Source organism: Monopterus albus, unplaced genomic scaffold (assembly GCF_001952655.1).
Source record: "Monopterus albus unplaced genomic scaffold, M_albus_1.0 scaffold1.1, whole genome shotgun sequence".
In the NCBI taxonomy this organism is placed as follows: Eukaryota; Metazoa; Chordata; class Actinopteri; order Synbranchiformes; family Synbranchidae; genus Monopterus; species Monopterus albus.
In genome coordinates this window covers 6,262,916-6,290,683 of record NW_018127881.1, presented here as the reverse complement: position 1 = coordinate 6,290,683, position 27,768 = coordinate 6,262,916, and the positions used below count along the sequence as shown (strand labels likewise).

At 41.2% G+C, this 27,768-nt stretch overlaps 1 protein-coding gene across 2 annotated transcripts in view; it reads left to right on the top strand.

Moving 5' to 3' along the window:
• The window catches only part of chd5 (chromodomain helicase DNA binding protein 5), a 44,017-nt gene that overhangs the window by 9,484 nt on the left and 6,765 nt on the right, over positions 1-27,768 (top strand). Inside the window, exons 3-37 of one of the 2 annotated variants that reach the window (XM_020612534.1) lie at positions 2,035-2,253; positions 2,683-2,801; positions 3,734-3,969; positions 4,059-4,171; positions 4,360-4,486; positions 4,788-4,954; positions 6,023-6,241; positions 7,311-7,517; positions 8,019-8,230; positions 9,279-9,410; positions 9,621-9,729; positions 10,022-10,213; positions 11,196-11,396; positions 11,480-11,617; positions 11,730-11,851; positions 12,038-12,211; positions 13,882-14,023; positions 14,190-14,321; positions 14,550-14,667; positions 14,772-14,896; positions 15,036-15,282; positions 15,744-15,916; positions 16,262-16,436; positions 18,070-18,135; positions 18,320-18,408; positions 20,268-20,401; positions 21,570-21,714; positions 23,147-23,306; positions 23,433-23,512; positions 23,726-23,921; positions 24,002-24,091; positions 24,230-24,382; positions 25,069-25,177; positions 25,394-25,526; positions 25,656-25,851. In XM_020612534.1, coding sequence (XP_020468190.1) covers positions 2,035-2,253; positions 2,683-2,801; positions 3,734-3,969; positions 4,059-4,171; positions 4,360-4,486; positions 4,788-4,954; positions 6,023-6,241; positions 7,311-7,517; positions 8,019-8,230; positions 9,279-9,410; positions 9,621-9,729; positions 10,022-10,213; positions 11,196-11,396; positions 11,480-11,617; positions 11,730-11,851; positions 12,038-12,211; positions 13,882-14,023; positions 14,190-14,321; positions 14,550-14,667; positions 14,772-14,896; positions 15,036-15,282; positions 15,744-15,916; positions 16,262-16,436; positions 18,070-18,135; positions 18,320-18,408; positions 20,268-20,401; positions 21,570-21,714; positions 23,147-23,306; positions 23,433-23,512; positions 23,726-23,921; positions 24,002-24,091; positions 24,230-24,382; positions 25,069-25,177; positions 25,394-25,526; positions 25,656-25,851 — 5,350 coding nt within the window. Of the gene's footprint in view, positions 1-2,034; positions 2,254-2,682; positions 2,802-3,733; positions 3,970-4,058; positions 4,172-4,359; positions 4,487-4,787; positions 4,955-6,022; positions 6,242-7,310; positions 7,518-8,018; positions 8,231-9,278; positions 9,411-9,620; positions 9,730-10,021; positions 10,214-11,195; positions 11,397-11,479; positions 11,618-11,729; positions 11,852-12,037; positions 12,212-13,881; positions 14,024-14,189; positions 14,322-14,549; positions 14,668-14,771; positions 14,897-15,035; positions 15,283-15,743; positions 15,917-16,261; positions 16,437-18,048; positions 18,136-18,319; positions 18,409-20,267; positions 20,402-21,569; positions 21,715-23,146; positions 23,307-23,432; positions 23,513-23,725; positions 23,922-24,001; positions 24,092-24,229; positions 24,383-25,068; positions 25,178-25,393; positions 25,527-25,655; positions 25,852-27,768 lie in introns of both variants that reach the window. The other variant, XM_020611740.1, reaches the window with a different exon arrangement.

Below are 27,768 nucleotides of genomic sequence, written 5' to 3'. Positions count from 1 at the left end.
TTGATATTTTCTGTGGCATCATCTGCAATCTCCCTAAGGCAGAGCCATAATGGGGAAACATCTAATTTGATTAGGTTATTAGCGCTTATCTGATTTTCTTCCCTCTGAAAGTAGAGACACCCTCTTTGTTGCTGCCAGTGTCCTCTTTGGTCCTATGATGTATATATAACATTGAACTTTGAGCCACGATGAGGCTGTGTCTCAGCTCTACTGTGTCTTTGCAGTTGCTCCTAACAGTGGTTCTGCTTCTTTGCTTTTTTGTCCTCCACCTCCACCCCCGCTCCCATCCCCCATCCACAATCTTCAATTTACAATTCTCTCTTCTTCTTCTTATGCATAAATGAGATTTGTCTAGACTGGTGCTGGAGCACCAGCTCTGCAACCACAGGCTTCTGCATAACAAGCTCGTTATGGATTGGATTGCACTGTTCCATTGGCTGCCACTGTGATAAAGTGTGTGTGTGTGTGAGTGTGTGGGGATGTGGTGGTGGAGGGGGTTTGGGGGCGAGTGGGGGGTGTCAGGATAGAAAGAAAGACTGCGAGAGAGAGAGAATGGGGGACCACTTGAGAGAGAGCGAGAGAGTGACAGTGAAAAAATAATCAGGTGATGGGGGGCTATGAGATGTGAAGGAGAGAAAGTGAGAGAAAAAGGAAGGCGTTGGGGGGTTGGGGGTGAGCAATGATAAAGACAGAGAAAACTAGGAGGAGAGAGACGGAGAAAGAGAGTAGAGCCAGACACTGCTCAAATTTGGTCACCATGGCAACACTGCCAGGCTGCTAGTAGGGTTGGCGGGCGCTGCGGCAACGTGAGCCTTTCCTCTGCGCTACAGAGCAAAACGCCTGCAAGTCTCTCCATGGTTCCACACAGGCCTGCTGTGCAACAGGCAGTGAGCAGACCACAAAGCTGCTGTGCACTAATTCACTCCTTAGCCCGTGGACACACATGTTAACACATACTGTAGATACACACATACTGTATGTGCACCCATTCAAAGACATACACACACAAAGGGAGAGAGAGATTAATTATCACACTCTCACAAACCAATATACATGTGTACTCATATCAAGGCACATGCATAGAAATGCACACATACATTCAACTCTCAAAAATGTTTCTCTACCTTTAATGAAAGAGAGAGAAACACACCCATTCAAAATGTACATAGACACATATACACAAATGAAGATGAACACGCACACTGGCTCACACATACTACGCACACAGGCACATTATCAATTAGGTGAGAGGTGCATAATGAGAGAAACACCAGTCACTTCTCCCTCTCTCTTACACACACATACTATCCTGAGCAGGCACCAGTCAAATTTGCTCATTTGCAACACAAACATCACCTGTTAACTGTGAAATTCATATAGCCCTGCAGATGTCTCATATTAAAGAGGCAGGATGCAGATCAGCTCTGAGCTGTGATTGGCTGTGCCAGCTGAGGTGTTCTGTTTCTTGGTTTAGTTTGTTGCCGAAGCACGTGTAATAGGTGAACGTGCTTCTGACTTGACTCCTCATCAACCCCTTAGCTGCTGACATACAAGGTATATAGTTCATCACAGGCAAAATAAGTATAAAATAAGTAAAGCAGTGACACTTTGGGGCGATGTGATTTTTTGTGTGGGTGGCCTCTGTGAGAGCTCTAATCCCTAACCCTGGCAAAATTAATGTAATGCTCATTTGTCCCGTCACTGAGTTTTATGTTTTAATTACTAGATTTTAACTTCAGATAGATCTCATCTGTCATGCCAGTGGCAAAATGTAGGACTTAGACTCAGCTGCGACTCAGGAATCTGGCTTCAGTCGTAAGATAGAAAGCTGAAGGAAGAGTTAAAGCTAGGTTCTACCAGTTTGTAGTTGTAATGGTGAAGTTTTCATCTTTATCTGCTGGAAAATGACCCAGAGCAGTGAAAGGCAAATAACTTTCAGTATCCCCATGTCCTGCTACTGATTAATAGATAAACAAGTGTTGTTTTATCTGTTCATGTACACAGTGCTTATGTGTTCCTGTGCAAATGCCTCAGGGGGGAATCCAGGCAAGAGTTGACAGCGACCTGGAGGAGACCTCAGAGGTGGAGGAGGAGCCGGAACGTCCTGAAATAGTTTCAGAGAGCGAGAGCAGCATGTATAGCCCCACCAAGAAGAAGAAGAAGAAGCCCAAGGAGAAAAAGGAGAAAAAGCCCAGGAAGAAGAAGAGAGATGAGGAAGACGATGATGACGACGACGATGATGGGAACATGAAAGCAAGTCATGACACTGACATAGAGTGTACCTTGTAGTTTACTGGGTCATGTATTTTAAATGAAAACAAAAGATTTTTCTCTGTTTCCACAAAGGGCTTCTTTGCAGGTATAGTGCCAAAGATTTGATTAGTTTCAGTAATTTAAATTGATCATGTCTTGATATGATAATCTAATAAGCATGATACATTGGATTTGTTTTGTGTTTGTCATGTACCTCGAACACATTTTACACCGAGATGACAGATAAAAAAGAAACTTATTGAATCCATAACTTTATGTCCAAATTCATAGCAAAGATCAAGCAATCAACAAACGTGTATTTGTTTTTTTCTTTAGGCAGACCGTCCTTAAAAGTGACGTGGATGGTAAATGTTTGTTAGACATTGTGTGACATATGCATGTTGACCTGTCTTATCTCTTTGACTCCAGGAGCCCAAATCATCCAGCCAGCTGATGCAGGAGTGGGGTCTCGAAGATGTTCAGTATGGCTTCACCGAGGACGACTATAAAACCATCACCAACTACAAGGCTTTCAGCCAGTTCCTCAGGCAAGCATCTGATTTTGTGTCTGGATTATCCCCCTGGTGCCATTGGTGGAGTGGTTAGCGCTGTTGACTCACACAAAAAAGGTTCCAGATTTGAACCTCGCGGCTGACCGGGGCTTTTATGAAGTTTGTATGTTTTCCCTGTGCCTGCGTGGGTTTTCTCGGGTCCTCCGGCTTCCTCCCATGGTCCAAAGACAAGTTAGGTTAATTGGAGACTCTAAATTGCCCACAGGTGGGAATGTGAGTGTGAATGGCAGTCTGATTATATGTGTCAGCCCTGTGATAGACCATCGACCTGTTCAGGAGGTACCCTGACTTTTGTCTCTTGGCTGGGATTGGCTCCAGCCCCCTTGTAACCCTCCACAGCAAAGGTGGTAGAGCTAACGGATAGATGGATTATCTTCCTGTTAAACTGCTCTGCTCTGTTTCCTTTTCTGTGGACTGTCTCTCACTGAAAGACTTCCAACAGGAACTTCACATTGAGTCTAGAGTGTGGTATGACAAGTAAACACTGCTCTTTTTATCTGAGCTTGAAAGCTCGGCTGTTGGTATAAAGAGCCTGTCTCACCTGAGGCTGTCTGGCTCGGCTAAGCCTCTGCTCCTACAAAGCATGAGCATGAGCTCCGGCAGTGCCGCTGTGAGCAGTCGGCTGCATACTGGATGCCTGTGACAGCCAGGAGGCTCTGGGACTTGGTGCTCTGACCCATTATCTTTCATAGGCCAGTGTGCTAAACCTCAAGCTGTTGCCTGACAAATCACAAACATGACATACACACAGCAAAGCAGGGAAAACAAAACTTAAAGGGCAATGGGAAGTCAGCAAATCAAGCCAGCTCCCTCCAGTGCTAGGAGAAGTAGAAGTGACATCAACAGGAATGAAGGGTGACATAACAAAGCTGCTGTCATTGTCTCCTCTCCCCCTGGTTTTTCCTCAGGCCCCTCATTGCGAAGAAGAACCCGAAGATTCCCATGTCAAAGATGATGACAGTGTTAGGGGCCAAGTGGCGTGAGTTCAGTGCCAACAACCCGTTCAAAGGCGCATCTGCCACCGCTGTGGCCGCCGCTGTGGCTGTGGAAACAGTTACCGTGACACAGCCAACGTCTGTCTGCAGCAGCCAGCTGGGCTCTCAGCTGGGGCCAATCAAAAAAGCCAAAACCAAAGAGGGAAAGGGTAAGACCTAGTCAAGTGTGTCAGGACGCATATTTTAGAAACAATACCACTCAGTGAAAGTGTCTGCTGTCTGGGTCTGTGTGTCTCAGGACAAGGCGTTAGAAAGAAGAGCAAGACTGTGAAGGAGGTGAAAAAGAAGCCGAAGCTGAAGAAGACCAAATCAAAGTCCGGACAAAGTGGGAAGAAGAAGAAAGCATCCTCGGTATGTCTATTTTTTTTTTTATTTAGCACCATTTTCCCTCACCTCATTCATCCTCTCAGCTTCTCTGCTAGTGTATATTTTAAATGACATCAAAGCAACCAGACTGTTTACTGAGCGTACTGTCAAAGATGGCTGATTTTAATTCTTTGTGTAGCTCTGAGCTCTTTAGTTTGTGTGTGCTTTTCCAGAGTGAGGAGGACTTCCTGGAGGAGTCAGACTTTGATGACATCAGCATCCACAGTGCCTCTGTGCTTTCTGATACCTCAGGGGCCACCACCAAGAAGAAAGCTCGACGTGGGCGGAAGAAAAGGAAAAGTATGTTTACTGTCTGCACTCGCCATGCTCTGTGTGTTTTACCTCTTAAGCCGCAGTGAAATTCCTCAGAAACAAACTGTTTGATTATGATTAACAACGAAATTAACGTGCTTTTTTGCTTTATTTATTTTGGGAATGTTTTCTAAATGTTCTTTCACAGCAGTGACTGTCCTCACACTCATGGAGTCTCATTCACAGTTAGAGGCCACTCTGTATAATGAGTAAATAGTTTTGTTTTCTAATTAAAGTGACTTTCTCTGTGTGGGAATTGCCCGTTTACCACTTTCTTTACCATCTCCAGAAGAGGATGGTGATGGCTATGAGACAGACCACCAGGACTACTGTGAGGTTTGCCAACAGGGTGGCGAGATCATCCTGTGTGACACCTGTCCCCGGGCCTACCACCTGGTCTGTCTGGACCCTGAGCTGGAGAAAGCCCCCGAGGGCAAATGGAGCTGTCCACACTGTGTGAGTAGATACGTTGCTGGAGGTTCATGGAGTCTTTATATGCACAGTTACTTTTTATTAAGATACACTTGCATCAAGGAACAGACCATCAGTAGTTACCCATGTGAGGGAGTTGGCAGAGAATCAAAGCAGCAGCAAAGGTTCTGCTGAGAGATCAAATCCCTCTGATTACAGCATGAATCCAGCTATACAGCTGCGAATCAGACAGTGACTATGAAGCCTACTGGAAACAGCTGATGTGTATCAGCCAGTGCAAACATGACTCCAGTGCTCTGCCCAAACTAACACTATGCTTCATAAGCAGCCATTCATTAGACGTTTTTGTGTTTGATGACAAGTCGCTTGGTACTGTGTTACAGAGCAGCCATGAGTCAGTACATGTTATATAGACTGCCATTAACATTATATTGATTGTATGCAGATTAACCAGGCGTATAACTTAAACATTTAGGATGTAACAGCAGTTTTTCATATTGTCTGTTACTTGTGAATATTTGCTGTGTCTGATTAGATGGTGACACTCAAGTTCTTATCCCATCATCACTGACTGCATGATACAGAGACATCATTTACCAAACAGTAGTATACTGTATGTCAGTTATTTTTGATTAGTACAGGTTCGGTTATAATACTTTAAATGTTACACAGTCCACATGCACAGGAATATTTGTGAGCAATATGTGAATGTATGAAGTGTTTCATAAGAATAAATGCAAAAATTGCAGAACAAATTCTGAAAAACAGATTTTGTGTAACAGAAACACTCGGTTTCTCATAATCTCTTGGATTTATCTTGTGGGTTTTGGGGACAATCACTGATCTAGGATATTGTTTACATATAGAGTAGCAGCGGTTCACTCTGTGAACTAAAATTTCCCTTGTCTTGTTACTTATCAGTGCGATGAATGTGTCTGTTGTCACTGTAAAGTCAGTGACGTCATCGTCTCCCAATGTCAATATGTTAATGTGGTTGTCTCTATAAAAATCATCTGTAAATATTTTAATGTGAACTTAATTGTTTGGTATTTAACCTTCTTCTTTAACCACTTGTGCAACCACATCTCCCAGGAGAAGGAGGGAATCCAGTGGGAGGCCAAAGATGAGGAGGAGGATGAGGAGGAGGCTGCAGGTGAGGAAGAGGATGACCACATGGAGTTTTGCAGAGTGTGTAAAGATGGAGGAGAGCTGCTATGTTGTGACACATGTCCATCTTCCTACCACATCCACTGCCTCAACCCGCCCCTCCCCGAGATACCCAACGGGGAGTGGTTGTGTCCTCGTTGCATGGTGAGTTGAGTCCAGATACTCTGTAGTAGTATTTATAGAAAAAGGTTTTAAAAATACTGTATAAAAATAATAAGTGTTGAAGTGTTAAAGCTTAAACATTTTTCAAAACTTACTTTTCTGAACTCCTAATAATAAATATACATTTTTAAAATTTCGGTCAAATGTTCCTTTTCTGGAATGATTTTACAGCAACATCAACCTGTTGTTATGACACTGTGACTATACAGAGTGGGAATATAGAATGTCTGTGCATTCAGCGACATGCTTTACATACTGCAGTATTTTGTCTGAGCACAACATGCAAGCAGTTTTTCAAAGGTGTGTTGTTACTTTGGAATTTTGGGTGTTTCTCTAACATTATGACAAACTTTAATTGTAACTTCTTCCTGATTGTGCTGTTGAATTTTAGAACCTGCTCCTTGGAAATGGTGAAACAAAAATTAAGGGCCAAACGTCAAAAATAAATCTGTACAGTAAACTTCATTTCATAATAGGATAAAATGCCAACATATGTCATAAGTGTTGGTGTGAGACAGTTTGTGAGGTGGTGGGAGAGACAGAAGTGTCAGCTTAAATGTTGTGATGGTTTGTAAAATGTGGTTTCCAAATATATATAAAAAAGCCATTTTAATCTAGTATTGCGAGCCATGAATTACTCTTAATGCAAACTAAATCTATCTATCAAACTAAATCTATGGTAAATGGTCATATACTTACGGTATATAGCACCTTTCTATGCATTGAAGAGCTTTATATTATTTCCCTTTCACATACACCAGTGATATCCCCAGGAGCATCTAGGGCTTCACTGTCTTGTTCAAGGACACTTTGACATGTGGACTGGAGAAGCTGGGAATTGAACTGTCAGTCCAAGTTATGATTCTGAATATTGCTAAGGGTTGATGTAAAGGGTCTTATAGCCTTCTATATATATATCAGCAGCTCAGGCTGTGATGGGGAAAGACGATAACACCGTTTACCATCTCTACCTCCTCTAACTCTCCCGTTGTTCCTCTGACATCCATGATTATATTTGCTGTGACACAACACCTCTCCATTTTTTTTTTAGTGCCCTCCACTGAAAGGTAAAGTACAAAAGATTCTGCACTGGACATGGGGAGAGCCCCCGTTGCCAGCTGAACTGCCCGCAGGCCCTGACGGCAAACCAAATGATCCGCTAACCAACCCTCCACTCAAGGGCCACCCAGAGAGGGAGTTCTTTGTGAAGTGGGCTGGCCTTTCATACTGGCACTGCTCCTGGGTCAGCGAACTGCAGGTGAGATACCAGAGTAGGTCCAGTCTCAAATGAACAGAGGAACTGTGTGCTCTCTTTGACAATACAGAACACACAGCATATTTTTCACTGGACCATCTTTTGCAGTTTAAAATAAAATGCAGCCGTTTAGCTGTCAGTGTTCAGGAAAGAAAATCCAAGTGCATGTTGTTTCACGTGTCACATCATTCAGAGCGCAGTTACAATTAATAAGCATTTCAGAGCACTCAAGCCTGGCTGACATTTAATTTAGTAATTAAAAAACAATTTGTTGTTCTTCAGTTTGAGTCTTGCCTTCTTTCTGTATACACAAAACAACTTTTAAAATTTATTTTGTAGCTGTCTTTCCTTTATTAAATCAATTCTGGAACTTTAAGTAGCTAATCAAATTAGTTTCTGTGGCTAGATTATACATTGCATTCTTGTAAAAAACACTCTCTTCGCTAGTGGTGCTGGATGAAACGAAGCAGAATTGATTGCTGTGCTTTGTCTGTCATTGTGCAGTTGGAGCTATATCACACGGTCATGTATCGGAACTACCAGCGTAAGAACGACATGGACGAGCCTCCGCCGTACGACTACGGCTCTGGAGAGGAGGAGCTCAACAATGAGAAGAGGAAGAGCAAAGACCCCCAGTATGCTGTGATGGAGGAGCGCTTCTACCGCTATGGCATTAAACCAGAGTGGATGGTTATCCACCGGATACTCAACCACAGGTGGCTGCTCACAGTTAAACAAATAAGTTCAGTTTAAGAATCCAGACATTTTACAGATGTGAAATTTTGGATGATAAACTGGTTCTTAGTTTGGTTTATGCTTGCTGTCATCTTGACTTTACTTACTCAGAAATATAACTTTATATGTGGAGATTATTCTTCACAGCGCAGCGTATTTAAGAATAAGGTAGATGCTGTTTGTTTCTTCAGTTAATCTTCATGTTTTCAGACCTGTGCTTGTCATTTCGCTGTACAGACATGCATTTCAGAAAGATTCAATATATAATGTGATAATATGTTTTACAATATGAGATATGTTCTGGAGTTAAGATCTATTCTCAGAAAGTGTCGGCCCCAACCTTTTACAACTACAAATAGAGAAAGGTCAAGAAACAACTTTCATGTAATATTTCTATGCAACATGTGTCACCTCCCACTCAGAGATGTCTGCAAATTCATTTTGAATGTGTCCTTAGAAAGAGCTTAATTATAACAGTGAAAATCATAAAATGTGTTTTTCCAAACATCATTTACAAAGAACTTCCGCAAAACAACATAAATGACATCACATTTTTAAAATAAGGCAAGCAAAATATAAAATATCAGAAAATAAAAACAATTAAAATTTAAGATAAAACAAGCAAGAAAATGGAATATCAACAACTCGGGCTCATGAAAATGCCAAAGAATAAAAAAGAATCTTAAGATTCTTTTTAAAAACTGCTGTTCTTATGCCATGAGGTAACTCATTCCACAATTTAGGGGGCCACAATCGAAGCCTGGTCACCCCTGTTTTTCAGCTTCAGTTTTGGAACTGCCAAAAATAATTGATCAGCAGATCTAGATTGTGAAGGCCTATAATAATGTAAGAGATCTATAATATAACTCAGGTATAGTCTGCGACACCTTAAAAGTTATTAAAAGACTCTTAAATTTGATTCTAAAATCTACAGGTAACCAGAACAAAGATGCCAGAACAGGTGTTTTATTGAGCAGTGTACAATTCTTCTCAAACCCTGAGCTTTCTGTTTTTGTTTCTCATAACTAGTTTTGATAAGGATGGCGATGTGCATTACCTAATCAAGTGGAGAGACCTGCCCTATGACCAGTGCACCTGGGAGGTGGATGATTTTGACATCCCAGAATATGACAGTCATAAAGCTTCTTACTGGGACCACAGGTTGGTTAACAGCATGTAGACGTTATTGTTGCTTTCTAGAGTTGTTCTTAATAGTGTGGAGATTACAGTGATTACAATGACTTGAGAAAATCCCTGGCACACAAGAATAAACAAAGACATCTGCTGCTGTTTCCCTTCTGCCCTGCTCTCTATCTGTGATGCCCCTGTTTGAGTCATTTGGCTCATCATGTTGCTGCAATTATTTCCCAGGGAGCAAATTTTAGGGGAAGACCAACGCCCCCTGGTGGTGCGGAAAGGAAAGAAACTCAAAGAGGACCATCCAAGGAGGGAGGTCCCTCCTGATGCTCCCATCATAGATGTAAGTGTCTGCATTTAGATGCATTCAGGTCACCGAGTTTCTCTAATTACCTGTTTCTTTCTGGGAATACAAAACTGTGCTATTACTGGCAGCTTGATGCAGTAGCTTTCTACAGTAATGCTCTAACAGGTAATACTGTGGGTGTTATGATTTAGTATGAAAAACATTATGTACTTTCATTCTCATACTATGTATGTAATTCCTATTTATACTGGGATAAATGATGCCCAAAGTGCTGAATCTAGCATGTGTAAATCCTCTACAAGATACTTCTGTGTTTCCATATCCCTAGCCAACCATCAAGTTTGAGCACCAGCCATGGTACATTAATGCCACTGGAGGAACACTGCACCCATACCAGCTGGAGGGCCTGAACTGGTTGAGGTTCTCCTGGGCTCAGGGCACAGATACAATTCTGGCTGATGAGATGGGCCTTGGAAAGACGGTGCAGACAATAGTGTTTCTCTACTCGCTTTATAAGGAGGTAAGGGTGAAAGAATGCCACATTATGCCAATATTACATAAGATATAACACATTTTGGCTCAATGCAAACAATATTAGAGCCATTCCCTGTAAAACAAATGCTAATGTAGACTGAAATTAAGGCTCAGTCTCACTTCACCCCTTGCCCTTGCCACTTCACCCTACCCCTCCGTTTTGCATACTTACATATAGTGGTGTCCTGATTCTCTTTAGCATGGAGGTGGTGGTGTGAAGTGGTAGAACTACACAGCCCTTCAAATGGAGGGTTTTCAGAGGCAGACTCAAAGCTGAGTGGGATGAGGCTACAGAACTACAACAAAAGTTATCTATAGTCAACACTACACACCTCAAACAAATCCACCAACTTCCCTGGAGTCTAATACTTATTCCTGTCCTTGGGGTTTTCTTATGTGCTGTTGAAAATTGCAAGGCAAGAAATCACCACAGCTGCAAACAATATTGTGTGGAAAAAAAAATTTTCCGACAACTTGTCGCATCTACTGATGACACATAGAGGTATTGAAGGGTTGTCCCATTTGACAGGGGAAGATTTCATCCATTACTCCATGTAAGTCTGTCTTGGGGGTTAACGCAAAAACAAAAGCACAGTCAAAATGTGCAAAAATAGTTAAGCTTAGACTCAGCCAATACTTTAAAAGCATATACAAGAGTAGTCAATAAGAGACTCAATTAAAACTTTAAAATCAGCTAGAGACACTGCTTGCCCAGTTTCAGAGCCTTTTGTAAACTATTCTGTCTGAGAGGAGCAAAGTATTTAAAGGTCTTTTCAAACTCTGTTCTGTATTTTGGAATTTCAAGACTTTTATGACATCTAGTAAAACAAGCCTGTCTAAGTTTCAGAAGTGATGTTAAATATGTTAATTGTTTTCCTCAAAGGGCTATAAACAATAAAACCTACAGTATATTGTCTTCCTGTGATGTGAATGTTGCTTAGTCCTGTCTTTCTTCTTTCCTCTCTCAGGGTCACTCTAAAGGGCCTTTCTTGGTGAGTGCACCTCTCTCCACTATCATCAACTGGGAAAGGGAATTTGAGATGTGGGCTCCAGATTTCTACGTGGTGACGTACACTGGGGACAAAGACAGCAGGGCGATCATCAGAGAGAATGAGTTCACCTTTGAAGACAGTGCAGTGAAATCAGGACGCAAAGTGTTTCGCATGAAGGTATGTCGTGCTCATCCAGCTATTCCACACCACATCCAGGTCAAACAGTGTTGTTGGGATGTTCTTTGCTCTTCCCCTCGCAGAAAGACACTCCTATCAAGTTCCATGTGCTGCTGACCTCTTATGAGCTGATCACTATAGATCAAGCCATTCTGGGATCCATCACCTGGGCCTGTCTGGTGGTGGATGAGGCCCATAGACTGAAGAACAACCAATCAAAGGTAGAACAGCCTTTGCTGCATTGATAGCATGTTTAAAGCTTCATTAGTGTTTAGAAGCCTTTAAGAAAACTTCTCATTTCTTGAGTACAATGTGTCTTGTCTGCCTATCCAGTTTTTCAGAATTCTCAACGGGTATAAGATCTATTACAAGCTGCTACTGACTGGGACTCCTCTTCAGAACAACCTGGAGGAGTTGTTCCATCTGCTTAACTTCCTCACCCCAGATCGCTTCAAGTAAATCCTACCTTATCTTTCTTAGTGCTTAGCCAGTGCATCGAATATCAGATAGGTCCCTCCTTGGATGGATGTATGGATATATAGATAGACCATAGTTATCTAAACTCAGAAAGCCGGGAAAGTTTTTTTTCTTTATTGTAGCTTAATTTTATTATGTAATTCTTCTTCATGTGACCTGTGCAGTAACCTGGAAGGCTTCTTGGAAGAGTTTGCTGATATTTCTAAAGAGGACCAGATCAAGAAGCTCCACGACCTGCTTGGCCCTCACATGCTCAGGAGACTGAAAGCTGATGTCTTCAAGAACATGCCTGCAAAGACGGAGCTGATTGTCAGAGTGGAGCTCAGCCCCATGCAGAAGTATGCCCCAGGATAAAAAAAAAACATTAATGGGATAGTAGTTGCAGCAGGCGTTGTTGTGTTCATTGCTGATAAAACCTAGCTACTAAATACAGTATACTATCAATAGTGGGGACTTCAGTTGCTCAAATGATCATCACACTTATAGTTCTAACTCGACAGCACTCAGAGAGCACAAACCTCCGCCAAGGCAGCTCAGTTTCCCCATAATGCCAGTACACCTAAAAGCATTATTCCCATGATAGTTTGACTCTCATGATATGATTCTTGGACCAGGAAGACCTACCCCCTGGCATTTGAAATCACATTTAAATCACTATTAATTGAAGGTTATTCAAGAAAAACAAAAGATCTAGCTCACTAACCTTTGAAGATATGTCAGATCTGTTGACACCCTACTGAGTCAACAGAGTTCTAGCTAGAATTTCATCTTAGTTGCAAGTCTGTAGCATTATTTGTTGTCAGTAGCTGCGTTTTCCACCAGCCCTATAAATGTGAACATCCTGGATCAGCAGATCCAAAATATTACTTGGACTCAGGTCACACAATGGTATATGGTAGATATGTGGATGTTATCTTGCAATTTTTGTCCAGACATTGTAGACCTTGTGTAAGGAGTTAGCAAAAATACTGAAATTGGTCCTATCTCACAATAGTGAAGAATCGTTAATGTCTAAAACCTTTACCTCCTTGGCGAAGGTAATAACTATATAACTGAGCTTTCATGAAAATAACAAAATATTTAAAAAAAAAATGGATGCTGAAGTATTTGTGTCTTGTAGATGGTATTTTGGCAAAGAATGATATAAGACTTGCAGTAACAGTGTTCTGAGGGCCTTATTTGTAAAAAGGGATTTTTATTTTTCAGTTTATTTTCAGTTTACAAACAACAAGAACACTACACTAGAAATAAAAAGCACAAACAAAAGCAAAAGGCTGCCAGACAGAGTGATGGTTAGGTGCATCTGACCCATAGTAATCATGCTCTGATTGCACATTCACAGCACTGTAATCTTTTGATGTCAGTGTATAGTGCCCTGGTCATCATGGGTTGGGGGTGATATGGCATTGAGTCAAGAAGGGCCCCCAGATTCTCTCATGTCCATTTTGGTTGCCGGACCTTTCCAGGCGAAAGCGTTCCATTTGTATCACAGACACCATTTGCTTTAGCCAATGTTCATAGCAGGGTGGGGTAGTGGATTTCCAAGTCAACAGTATAAGTTTTTTCGCAACCACCATCCCAAGCTGCAGAGCTGTCTGCACATCAAGACGTAAGTCCAAGAGCCTCTGTGGAGCATCCAAATATTGCCAGAGCATGAATAGGTTTCATGTCCCTGGAATAGCATTTAGAAAACTATTTGGAAATGGCAGACCAAAATCCAAACAATTGTGGACGAAACCAAAAGAGGTGAGCTAAAGAACCCTCTGCAGAATTGCATTTATCACATTGAGAGGACACTGATGGGAAGATCTGGCTCAGTTTTGTCTCTGAGTAGTGCAGCCTGTGAATTACCTTATACTGAATAGGTTTGTAGCGGGTATTAATGGAACAAGAATGAACCTGATTCATGGCTTTAAAGGGGATTTTTTTTTAAGTGGAAGTAAAAAAGTTCCACTTTACTTTGATCACTCATCATGACTGAATCTGACTTCTGTCCTCTGATCTTTAGGAAATATTACAAGTTTATTTTGACGCGGAATTTTGAGGCGCTGAACTCCAAAGGTGGAGGGAACCAAGTGTCGCTGCTAAACATTATGATGGATCTGAAGAAGTGCTGCAACCACCCCTACCTGTTCCCCGTGGCTGCCGTGGTAAGTCAGCAAATCGGTGTTCCCAGTACTGAAAACAGAATACGCCTATATAAGGGAAATGCTGTCGGCATCTGATGGTTTTGAAATATATACCTTATTGATCATGGGTATTAAAGGTATTTGTACATTTCTTCAGTCAATGCCTGAAATTGAGTTTTCTTTGCAGGAAGCGCCTGTATTACCCAACGGTTCTTATGACGGTAACCTCCTGGTTAAGTCCTCAGGAAAACTGACTCTGCTTCAGAAAATGCTGAAGAAACTCAAAGATGAAGGGCACAGAGTTCTCATTTTCTCTCAGGTAAAAGTCAAATAAACATTGCGCGTAGGCTGGAAGCCAAAGCTTTTATTGATCAGTAGCCATAAAACACAGCCTTTCCAGAGCCAATGTCAGTTGTAGGCAGTAAATCAGCTGATATTTCAGATATCCTTTTAAAGATCATTTTGAGTGAACGTGCAGTTTTAAAAATTGCAAATAACATGGTCCCAGCTACATAAATGTTTTATATTTACTTCTTTTTTTTTACAGATGACAAAGATGCTGGATCTCCTTGAGGATTTTCTGGAGTTTGAGGGTTATAAATATGAACGTATTGACGGAGGAATTACTGGAGGCCTAAGGCAGGAGGCCATTGATCGTTTCAATGGTGAGTTTGTTCATCCAGACTCTATCTGGACAAGTTTATGCGGATGCATGTCTCACATATTCACGTGCACACAAGCCGACTCTGCTTTGGTTTTTTTGTCACAGCACCAGGCGCTCAGCAGTTCTGCTTCTTGCTTTCAACACGAGCTGGAGGTCTAGGCATCAACCTTGCTAGTGCAGACACTGTCATCATCTACGACTCGGACTGGAATCCTCACAATGACATCCAAGTACTGGCACTTTTGTTACAGTGTGTGATTGAATTAGCTTTTAACCGGCACAGCTCTGATGCTGTGTCTTTAATTGCAGCTGTTTACTGGTATGGCATCCATGTCGCTTTCCTCACACTCCATCTTTCCACTCTCCCAGGCCTTTAGCAGAGCTCACCGTATAGGCCAAAACAAAAAGGTGATGATCTATCGTTTTGTGACACGAGGCTCAGTGGAGGAGCGAATCACTCAGGTGGCGAAGAGGAAGATGATGCTGACCCACCTGGTGGTGCGACCTGGCCTGGGCTCAAAAACTGGCTCCATGTCCAAACAAGAACTGGACGACATCCTCAAGTTTGGCACAGAGGAGCTTTTCAAAGATGAAATGGAGGCAGCACGAACCATGGGTATGTCAAAGAATCTACTTTGTTGACATCCCTGTGACAGTTTTTCTCCAAAACTTCAAACTAATGCTTGATCTTGATGCTTCTGTATCATTATAATGCTTCGCTTCATTATGAAGGCTTTGTTATTTCTTCTGTTTTCAGTAAGTTTCTGTTTATTTTGTCCCTTTCAGATTTAGAAAGGATATTATCTCTTGCACAGTTTGTGTTGAAACTGGTGGGAAGTACAGTAGTTAAACTGCTCCTGCAACTCTACATTTCCACAAGTCAGTGACTCAAGTAAAACAGAGTGAGGCTCATTTCAGAAAGGACATTAACAAAGCATTTCAACCTAACATGCCAGCAAATCCATATAATTCTGAGTTTCCCAGTAGTTTAAAAGTTTTCAGTTTAGGTTTAAAACACTTATCTGTAGCTTAAAGTTTCTGACATGGTCATACTGATGAAGAGCATCTCTTCAACAGGTGACAATAAAGATGGAGAGGAGGGCAACGTGATTCACTATGATGATGATGCCATCTCAAAGCTGCTGGACCGCAGCCAGGACGCCACTGAAGACACAGAGATTCAGAACATGAACGAGTACCTAAGCTCCTTCAAGGTGGCTCAGTATGTGGTGAAAGAAGAAGATGGAGAGGTGAGAATATACCCGTGTGCTTCAGCCTGATGAGTGAGGTCACACACATGAGAAAGTGACCAGCAGCTGGTTCTATAGCAGACTGGACATCTCATTTAAAATATGACTCTATATGATAAATACATATACTGAAGCCAAGGAGTTGCTTCGTTGTATTATAAAACCTGTGGTAAATAATTAGTGTAAGATACTGATTTTAATGATAAGAACAACTGTTGAGAAGACTTTAGTTTGGTTTAGCTAAAAAGGAGGGTTTGTACATAACAACAAAAAGAGGTTGGTGCAGTTCACTTAACATCGTTCTCTATATTAATTCTAACACATAACCAGTGCATGTGTGTTCAGGAGGAGGTGGAGCGGGAGATCATCAAGCAGGAGGAGAACGTGGATCCGGACTACTGGGAGAAACTCCTCCGCCACCACTACGAACAGCAGCAGGAGGATTTGGCTCGCAACCTGGGAAAAGGCAAACGCATCCGGAAACAGGTCAACTACAACGATACGACCCAGGAGGACCAAGGTAAGCTCTGTCAACAGACACATAGCGGTTGCCTCTCAGGGGCCTCATTCCTGGATTTGCGGTTCTTTATGCTTTCATCCTGATGAATCTTTAAAGTGTTAATCTTTATTATATTATTTATTGGCAGCATTTTGGATGCTGAAACTCAAGAAACCTTTTGAGATATTATATGGAAATAAACTGGAATTTACAGACCTGTAAAATAAAAGTGTTACCAAAGTGTTTACTAGCTGTACTACTAGCTGCCATGCTCTCACTTTAAAATGTTGGATTTGGTATTTCTGTGCACATTTAAGTAAGAGTAGAAATACACAAGAGCGCATAGGATGCAAAGTAAAAGACACAAGCTCACTATCCGACATCGTGGACAGGTGGACAAAAGCATACTGTGAAAAAAAAGAGATATAATTTTCTAAACAAACACCTCATCAGGTTCATGTTTGCGGTTTACTGTGTGGCTCTGTTTCTCGTCTTCCTCAAATGATTTTCCGGCAGTTGAGCCACTAGATGGTGTATTATTGCCTCCAACAGTCAATACTAAACATTGTGTTTTGAATTGGCATTCTGGGAGCTGTTGTCCATAATGACAACACACATGACCAAACAAATCAACACTGGGCAGATTACTTTAATGATTAACCCTACCGTTTGCTTCTGCTGTGGCTTATTCTCTGAGCTGAGCATGAAAGTAACACAGGTCTGTTTTGAGTAGCTTCTCCATGATAGCGTTTTATTGATGGATTTGAAAAACATGACTTTTGAAGATAGCATCAATCTGCTGCCATAACAGAAGCACGTTTGGTGATCTGCTGCCATAACAGAAGCACGTTTGCTGAGTGTAAGTATGTATCTAAATACATAGGCCAGGATGTCGCCCCTGAGTGCAACAATGAGAAAGTGCTGAGTTTCTGTTTATGGTTATGCTAACCCTGTAGAGAGGAGTGACACATCCTTTCTGCTGGCTGTAGTGCATGTCAACAAGGCTTACTTTCACCTGAGAATTGTGAATTGTGTCTAACAACCCAGTGAGCTAATTCACTAACACTATATCATCACATGCTTGGCTTCATTAATGAGTTAACAAGGTGACATGATCTTAACAAAGAATGATTTTGTTGTATCAGTTCAGACAAGAACAGATATTAAGTAACATGTACAGTATATTAAATCCTCTCGGGCTGTAGGTCCCAGAAAGAGCTGTTGACCCCCGATAAATCTGCCTCCATTAAAGAGTTTGTTATAGCCTACTGGTCTGGGCTTATCCCATGCATTTGTATAGTCTTCTCTGTGCGTTTGGAGTGCTTCTTTTTAATAGTTCTTTTAACTAGTTTCTGTCTATTGCCATTATATGTAAACTAGTCATACAGTGGCTTCAAGACCCTAATTTCCACAGTGTTTGGCTGTGAGAGTGTGACGGTTTTAAAATCCATCACAGCTTGAAGTACACTCTAAGTTTAAAGTGGTCTCACCTGGCTTCCAGGAGAGAGAGGTGGTACCATATGTGCATGCCCAGCTGTAGTGGTCTGTAGTAATCTGCAGTGCCATGGCGCCCTCAGGTGGCCACCAACAGAAGCGAATGCAATGTACTGTTTCTCTTTGATGTGTGGCTCAGAATGGCAGGATGATCTTTCAGACAATCAGTCGGAGTATTCTGTGGGGTCCGAGGACGAGGACGAAGATTTCGAGGAGAGGCCTGAAGGTAGGCAGTGAGAAAAACTGCTATAACTATTGTGTTGTTTTGGTTTGACAGTATAACACTTCTCTATCAGTGGAGATACTACATCAGACAAATAATTCTCTAAAATGATTACAATAATATTTGAATTTGCTCATGGTAAGACACAGGAAGAAGGATCCCTCATTATTTTTATTTTTATCTTAAGGCGGGCGCAGACAATCTCGTCGGCAGCTGAAGAGTGAGAAAGACAAACCTCTGCCACCCTTACTGGCACGAGTTGGGGGCAGTATTGAGGTATGAATTACAGGTTGTAGGTTCTTCATAGGATGCATCCTAAAATGGAGCTACAGTGCCTTGCGAAAGTATTCGGCCCCCTTGAGCTTTGCGACCTTTTGCCACATTTCAGGCTTCAAACATAAAGATATAAAACTGTAATTTTTTGTGAAGAATCAACAACAAGTGGGACACAATCATGAAGTGGAACGAAATTTATTGGATATGTCAAACTTTTTTAACAAATAAAAAACTGAAAAATTGGGCGTGCAAAATTATTCAGCCCCCTTAAGTTAATACTTTGTAGCGCCACCTTTTGCTGCGATTACAGCTGTAAGTCGCTTGGGGTATGTCTCTAACAGTTTTGCACATCAAGAGACTGAAATTTTTGCCCATTCCTCCTTGCAAAACAGCTCAAGCTCAGTGAGGTTGGATGGAGAGCGTTTGTGAACAGCAGTTGTCAGTTCTTTCCACAGATTCTCGATTGGATTCAGGTCTGGACTTTGACTTGGCCATTCTAACACCTGGATATGTTTATTTGTGAACCATTCCATTGTAGATTTGGCTTTATGTTTTGGATCATTGTCTTGTTGGAAGACAAATCTCCGTCCCAGTCTCAGGTCTGTTGCAGACTCCATCAGGTTTCCTTCCAGAATGGTCCTGTATTTGGCTCCATCCATCTTCCCATCAATTTTAACCATCTTCCCGGCCCCTGCTGAAGAAAAGCAGGCCCAAACCATGATGCTGCCACCACCATGTTTGACAGTGGGGATGGTGTGTTCAGGGTGATGAGCTGTGTTGCTTTTACGCCAAACATAACGTTTTGCATTGTTGCCAAAAAGTTCGATTTTGGTTTCATCTGACCAGAGCACCTTCTTCCACATGTTTGGTGTGTCTCCCAGGTGGCTTGTGGCAAACTTTAAACAACACTTTTTATGGATATCTTTAAGAAATGGCTTTCTTCTTGCCACTCTTCCATAAAGGCCAGATTTGTGCAGTATACGACTGATTGTTGTCCTATGGACAGAGTCTCCCACCTCAGCTGTAGATCTCTGCAGTTCATCCAGAGTGATCATGGGCCTCTTGGCTGCATCTCTGATCAGTCTTCTCCTTGTATGAGCTGAAAGTTTAGAGGGACGGCCAGGTCTTGGTAGATTTGCAGTGGTCTGATACTCCTTCCATTTCAATATTATCACTTGCACAGTGCTCCTTGGGATGTTTAAAGCTTGGGAAATCTTTTTGTATCCAAATCCGGCTTTAAACTTCTCCACAACAGTATCTCGGACCTGCCTGGTGTGTTCCTTGTTCTTCATGATGCTCTCTGCGCTTTAAACAGACCTCTGAGACTATCACAGTGCAGGTGCATTTATACGGAGACTTGATTACACACAGGTGGATTCTATTTATCATCATTAGTCATTTAGGTCAACATTGGATCATTCAGAGATCCTCACTGAACTTCTGGAGAGAGTTTGCTGCACTGAAAGTAAAGGGGCTGAATAATTTTGCACGCCCAATTTTTCAGTTTTTTATTTGTTAAAAAAGTTTGAAATATCCAATAAATTTCGTTCCACTTCATGATTGTGTCCCACTTGTTGTTGATTCTTCACAAAAAATTATAGTTTTATATCTTTATGTTTGAAGCCTGAAATGTGGCAAAAGGTCGCAAAGTTCAAGGGGGCCGAATACTTTCGCAAGGCACTGTATGTACTTTGGTTACTAATAATGTGCTTTAATGTATATGAGTGAGTAGAATGTGTCCACAGACATACAGGTGGTTTCTGAAGCTGCTCACTTTGTGCCGTTTTCTTGCTGCTCAGCTCTTCTTCTAGATATGTTTGCACAACTTTCTGTCTAAAGCTGTTTCATTTAATTAAAAGGTCCTGGGGTTCAACGCTCGCCAGAGGAAAGCCTTCCTCAATGCAATCATGCGTTGGGGCATGCCTCCTCAGGATGCTTTCAACTCCCATTGGCTGGTTAGGGACCTGAGAGGGAAGAGTGAGCGCGAGTTCAGGTAATACCCTAATAATATAATAATTTATAGTTAAACTGTGATACACCAAGTCATTTCATCTGACCTCTGATTAACTATAATTCTCTTTTCACACACTACATTTTTTTTGTCAAGTGCTGCTTGCCAGCAAGTTAAGGGCTTTTATGAGCTCCTCACAGTCAGGTGGTTTATTCCCAGGCAAAGCTGCAGAACACTCGTGTCAACGAGGTCGGCCTTGCAGGTTTCACGGTTACTGCACTTAGTACTGCACCTGGGCCAAAGATTACATAAATAAATACTCAGTTTGCAAGTTGTATTTGTTATTTCTAAAGTATCTGCACTGCCCCTACTACACTACTACAGTTACTAGAGCTGTGGCTTTTTTAACTACTATTAGGACTAATATACCTCCTTCAGTGCTGCTTCCACAACTGACACTACTAGTACCACTGCTATTACTGCTACTATTAGTGTATTTGATCTTTCCACTACTTCTACTAAAACTGTAATTATACAGGATTAAAATTATTCTTCATACTGCCAAAAACAGAATACTGGCAGTGAAATACTAGGCTGCATCCTATATAAAGTATTTTGTTTGGGTCAAAAGTAGTCAAATTTGAATATACTAAAACTAAAAATACAGTATTGCAGTCACTTTATAAAATACTCACCATTTGTGGGGGAGGCTGTGGTTTAGGAGGTAGAGCGGGTCGATTCCTGATCAGAGGATTAGCGGTTCGATTTCCAGCATGTCCAGTCAACATGTCGAAGTGTCCTTGAGCAAGACACTGAACCCCCAGTTGCTCCTGGTGATAACACCGGTGAGAGAATGGCCAAGTAGTGTGAAAACGCTTTGAGTGTGCTGTAAAGCATAGAAAAGCACTATACAAGTATAAGACCATTTGCAAGTTCCCTGACTATTTCTTACTACCATCACTCCCAACACTACCATGCCTGTTGATAGTATTATGTCACTACTTTTACTTCTGTTACAGCTAATAATAGTATTTGTAAAGCCACTATTAGTTCTCATTCTAATACTATTACCCCTGCTGCTAATGCTACAAGTGTTTCTCACTTGTTGCTACTGCTGTTGCTTTTATCAGGGTTACTATCTCCAAAGTTGTTGACAGCACTTTAAATAATGGTGGGAACATCATAGAATGTGTTTTTTTTTCTTTATCAGGGCCTATGTGTCTTTGTTCATGAGACATCTTTGTGAGCCTGGGGCAGATGGAGCAGAGACCTTCGCTGACGGAGTCCCACGTGAGGGGCTGTCTCGTCAGCATGTTCTCACCAGGATTGGAGTCATGTCCCTTGTCAGGAAAAAGGTAGCTACTGTTTATTCAAGCAGAGACAGCTTCAGTGCGGAATACCAGCTCTTTCACTTGTAGCACTGTGAGATTAGAAAAAGTAGGTCAGGCTGTTCAGGCACAGGCAAATACAGGCAGGAGGAAATTGTATACTCTCTGGATCCCTTCCTCTTTCACACATCGTACAAGCCATAATTTAGATGCTTTGTTTGCTTTTCACTATGCATGCACCTAGATAATGAAAGAGATTCACAGGCAATTTCTGAAGTCTGAGCCCCTGAGATTTCTACATTTTTGTGTAATGTCCTTATTAACCATTAGCTGCTAGCTAACTATTGATTTACTAAATCAGGGTACACCATTTCAAACTTCCTGAATGGCTTGTAGTACAGCTACTAAACGCTTTGGTAACACTTTTATTTTACAGGTCTGTAAATTCCAGTTTATTTCCATCTAATATCTCAAAAGTTTCTTCTACCATATAATTTGGTACTATTTGCAGTTAAAAATAGAGAGTGTACACTTCTAGTTATTGCTAAATGCTAAGCTAGCACAAAGTGGAGGCTTTTATTCAGAGGACAGAAGGTGAACCACACATTCAAAGTGTGAAATTTGTCTGCAAACAACCATTCAGTTCAGCATAAATAAATGAATAGCAAATAAGTGAGGTTTAAACTGAGCAATTTCTTTCATGTAAATTAATCTGGAAGCCAAAAATAAACTAAAATCAGTGGACGAACTAAAAAACTTTCTCTAATTGGTACCAAGCTACATGGTTTTTTACAGCAAACTTTCAAGAAATTATTTGGAAACAGGGGACCAGTAAAATAAGGTGTTACTAAGGCTTTATGTTTTCTAATTTGAGGATTTGTGTTTTTAATGTTTTTGTGATTTTCAATGTATGTAAAATATTAAAACTAAAATTTAAAACTAAAATTGAGGGCTGCATCTAACTTATTTTGATTGTTGGTTAACGTACCAATAATTTTGTCAGTCAATCAATTAATTGTTTAGTCAGTAAAATAGCAACTTATAATAGCAAAATGGCAACTTTGCAGATCCAAAGGCAACATCATCAAATGTCTCATGTTTTTTGACCGAGTCCAAAATCTAAAAATGTTAGTGCTCTTTGCCCAGAGGGGGAAAAAGCAATTCAGATCAGATCAGCGAATGTGTTGCATTTTTTCAGTGTTTAACATTAATGGGTTGTCAAAGTAGTGGCCAAATGTTTTTCAGTGGCTCAACCAATCATTTACTGGACTAATGGCCTGAGCTCTACTACATTTATATTATAACAAGGCAAAGTTTGAATTTAAGAAATGTTGGTGATTTAGTACACATGTACTTTACTATAGAGCTCTTCCTTATCCCACATTTAAGGAAAGTAGGCCATCCAAAGGAAGTGTAGGAGTTTCAGTTTATTCCAGCTGAACCAGTTTCTTCTTTATAGGTGCAAGAGTTTGAGCATGTAAATGGGAAGCTGAGCTCCCCAGATCTGATTCCCATTGGAATGGAGCTGAAGAAACTGACCGAGAGTGTGTCCTCTGATCCCAACACCCCTGTGCCAGCCAGCCCTGTCGCGACGCAGCCTGGCACCCCGGTCCCACCAGGTCAGAGACAAGTGTCTGCGCTGATCATGTTTTATTTTTCTCTCACTGGAAAGCAAAATTTATACTCTGAAAAAAAAAGTTTTGGAAAAAAGAAAGTTTGAGCTGTTATTGCTTTCTGGACTGCAGAGAAGACAGAGTGTCTCTCGGGTATGGCTGAGGACAAGGAGACCACAGAACAAGAGAACAAGAAACTGTCAGAGCAAGAAGTGAGTCTTGTTTTTCCTCCACTACACATCACTTTGATTCTGTCCTCCTTCTTCTTGTGGCTCATAACACATAAACGATAACTCTTCATCTCATCTTATTATCTTTAGAAGATTCTTCTGTCAAACCTGGACAACTTTCAACTTGTCATTCTCTGCCCTCCACCACCTTCCCTCTTTCTCCTCTCATTACCCTGTCTGTTTATTCCTCGGCAGACCTTGGGTGCAGAGCCAGCATCTGCACCTGAGAAGGTGGCTGACAATGAAGAGAGCAAGGCCAGCTCAGAGGAGAAAACAGGAGATGAGAGGGATAGAACCGAGTCGCCCCCCACAAAGACGGAGCCATCTGCCAATCCTAAAGAGTCCGCTTTGAAACAGACAGAGCTGTCATCCAGTCAAACCTCACCGAAAAGTGAGTGCTCCTGCAAGTCTTGGTTTTCTACAAGGTTGTACTGTGTTTAATTAAATATTTATTGTTTCTGGTTTCCTCAGTGGAGCCCTATAAAGAAATGGAGAAGTCGTCAGAAAAAGGAGATAACGGTTCTCCTCTGACAAAAACTGAAGACAAGGAAAATAAGCCAGGTATACATGATCTGAATCCTTAAATGAAACAGTGCAGTACAATGGCACAAGAACTCTTCTTCAGAAAGCAAAGCACTCTTTAGTGATCATCCATTTTATAGACATTTCTTTTAAGAAACAGTTCTGTCATTTATCTAGCTGTTACTGATGATGTAAAGAGTGAAGATACATTAGAGGGTCGATTAAATGGAGACAAAGACACTTTGGATGAGATGGATGAGAGCAGAAAGGAGGACAGAAACGGCTTCAAGACCAAGTTCATGTTTAATATCGCTGATGGAGGTTTTACAGGTAAGAATAAATCTGACCATGTCTTTATCTTAAATGAACCAAGCACAGAACAATAAGACCAAACAAGTGTCACATGTGTGCTATAAAAATGAAGGAGGAATGAGATGTGTCTTAAGTAAATCATTTCCTCTCAGAAGGCAAAATTTGCAGGAGATCAGGGAGGTTTCATTAGTTCATACTGAACCCAGGTCTGTTTATCAAACAGAATACTAATATAAAGTTCAAATATGGTATGTTATTAATTGTTACTGACTCATTTCCATGATATTTTTGTAATATTGTGCAGCTCTGTTATTTGGTGAATAATGAGAAGGCTTTGTGCTGGTTTTACTGGGAAGTGGTTTTAGTTTCTGTCCTACAACTGGAAGCCCTATATCTAAATAAAACTTTGATTTTGTGACTTAAAGTTGCCCTGTAGTTTAATATCATCTGCATCATATCTGTCATATCATTAGGTGATTTCTGTCCTTCTGTCCAAATTCAGTGGAACAGAAGGGATGTATGTTTACACCGACCGGACTTGGTTTAATGCCTTAATAAAATTTACGCTCGGGTGTGCTATAATGAAGTAGCTTTGTTTTGTCATCAGTCTTGTTTGTATTGTCTATCTCTTAAATGCTGGAAACATCTTGAATATTGCTTTTTTATTTCTGTAAAACTGTCTGTCTTTATGTATATGCTGTCAGAGTTGCACACCCTGTGGCAAACTGAAGAGCGAGCGGCGCTGTCTTCTGGAAAGATGCATGACATCTGGCATCGTCGCCATGACTACTGGCTGTTGGCTGGCATCGTAACGTACCCTTTCCCAGATGTAGGAGTAGGAAGTGCAGCATGGGGCAAAGTAATGTAATCACTTATGACCGGGAGAAACTGCGGTTGAAAGGCTGATAGTTACAAACTGGTAGTGTGTGATATAAATCTGTGCTTTTCACAAAACCGTTTTATTTTATTTGAAGAATTTTATGATGTTCTCTGCTCCTGTTTATTTCCTTAACTGGGAATCTATCTCAGACATGGTTATGCTCGCTGGCAGGACATTCAGAATGACCCACGTTATGCTATTCTGAATGAGCCCTTCAAGACTGAGATGCATAAGGGCAACTACCTAGAGATGAAGAACAAGTTCCTCGCTCGGCGTTTTAAGGCAATCCTGAAGTCTTTACAATTAAAACTACTGAAGGCTGAAATAATTCAAGAATGATTTGTTATAGCTGAGTGCAAACTGAAACTGTCTCTTAAATCCCTCTGACTGTGTTTCATTCACTCTCTGCAGTTGTTGGAGCAAGCTCTGGTTATTGAGGAGCAGCTGAGGCGGGCAGCTTACCTGAATATGACCCAGGACCCCAGTCACCCGGCCATGGCTCTCAACGCTCGTTTCACTGAGGTGGAATGTCTGGCAGAGTCCCACCAGCACCTGTCCAAAGAGTCTCTGGCTGGGAACAAGCCTGCCAATGCTGTGCTGCACAAAGGTCTGCAGTCTAGTGTCATAACTGTCAGTGTCTGGCTCATCTGCCAAAGGCTGGCAAAGTAGGAAAGTAATCCTGTACAAACTGCTTTTATAGGGCAAAATGACTCATAAATCAGAATCAGAATCTGCTTTATTTATATTATTATATACGAGGAATTTAACTCTGGTACATCGGCTCTCAAATCTTTCATGAGATGCTTGTCAGCCCACTGCTCATCTCTGATGTGCTGTGTGTAAATTCAGGCTGTACACAACTTTTCAAAGTCATAACTCAGTCATTCCTGAAAGGTATAGCTGGTGTTCCTGGAAAAACTACCGAGAGGAAGCTCAACACTGAAAGTAGCCAAATGAAGAAATCCCAGCCTTTTGTTCTGATTCCAAAGCCACTCCTCCAATACACTATGCACACGGCTACGTGCACTGCCTGACCACTTACAGATTTCAGGATAATAACAAATCCCTCCAAACAAAACAAAACCAATAATTACCTGTCCAGCAGAAATATGACACCATGGTGTCACTGTTCAGCCGCTTGGGTTCTCAGTTGTCACCATCTTTCAAAAGCTGCATCAGTGTTAAATCTGGTTTTACTTCTTGCAGCATCCAGCTTCTTATTAGTGCTAACTTTCTCAGATACAGTCTCTGTTTGTGGCTGAAAGCTGCTGTGGGTACCTTCTCTGCCATAGCTCGTGAGCTTTAGCTATAAAAACTGAGCAATGACACATCTGTCTGGCCTTGTGGGAGACTCTTGCTTCATGCAGTGAGTACAAGGGCAGAGTGCGTGCAAGTAGGAAGTTAGGTTGACAGACAGCTAGGTCATCCAATGGTTTAGCTCAGCCCGAGCAAAATTACTGCTCAGGCTTTTTTCAGCCCTGCTGCTGCCAGAGATGATGGATTTTTTAAAAATCATTGCATTAAATGTATTCATTGGCATTGGGATGTACAAAATGCTTCTGAAATGAATCACCGACACTACCTTTAAATCTCCTAAAATCCATCTAGAATCATCAATGTTTCACTATTCAAAAAACATATTGTATTTATGTTTTATGTTTTATCAGCCCGAGCAAAATTACTGCTCAGGCAGACAGTTTCAACCTGTTTTTAATCCAACAGCAACTTGTTATAAAAATCATATTTATTTTTTTATGCTGACAGTTAACCTGCTTGCTCTTGTTTTGGACCTTCTGTAGTAAATTCCTTCAAACAAGAGCATTTCAGTTGGGAACAGACAGTATAGTTCACAAAATGAAGTGCATACAGATGTTTCCCCACCACTGCTATGTGTAGAGCTTATAACAGCAGTGTTTCTGATCCTGTCTGGCACAGCAGCTTCGCTTTTTATTAATATGACTTGCAGGCAAAACATGCTTACAGTGCTAAGTAGCATGAAAGTTTGGGAAGTGGCCAAGACCAAAGACTGTATTAAACTGAGGTGTAATAATGTTATCATTTGAAAATTCTCTTCCCCGTGACCCTCATTGATTTATCCACCAGTGAAAAATTATATGGCATTTAGTTCTTGGCAGTTCTTAATTTCAGGCCCTGAATCACACAATTAATTTGCTTTTTTAATTATTTGAAGTTGCTCGCACTAATTTTGAACAATTTTTAAAAGTTTTTCATGCGTCTTCCCTGCATTTTGTCTCCCTTAACTTTGTCTTGCTAATAGCTACTACATGTGCAGGAATGAAACGACTGTTTGATTGATTGATTGATTTTATTCTTTTAAGCATGTAAAGACAGTCGATATGTCAGCACACATAGTTTCACACATATCCACAAATGCTAATCCAATATCAATTTGCTTATACCTAGTACATGCTTGAACGGAGTAGGAAGAAGTTAGACTTATCCAGTCCTACCCCATGACATCATCTTACCAACATTGGTTTGCAAGCAGTATCTCTACATAGAT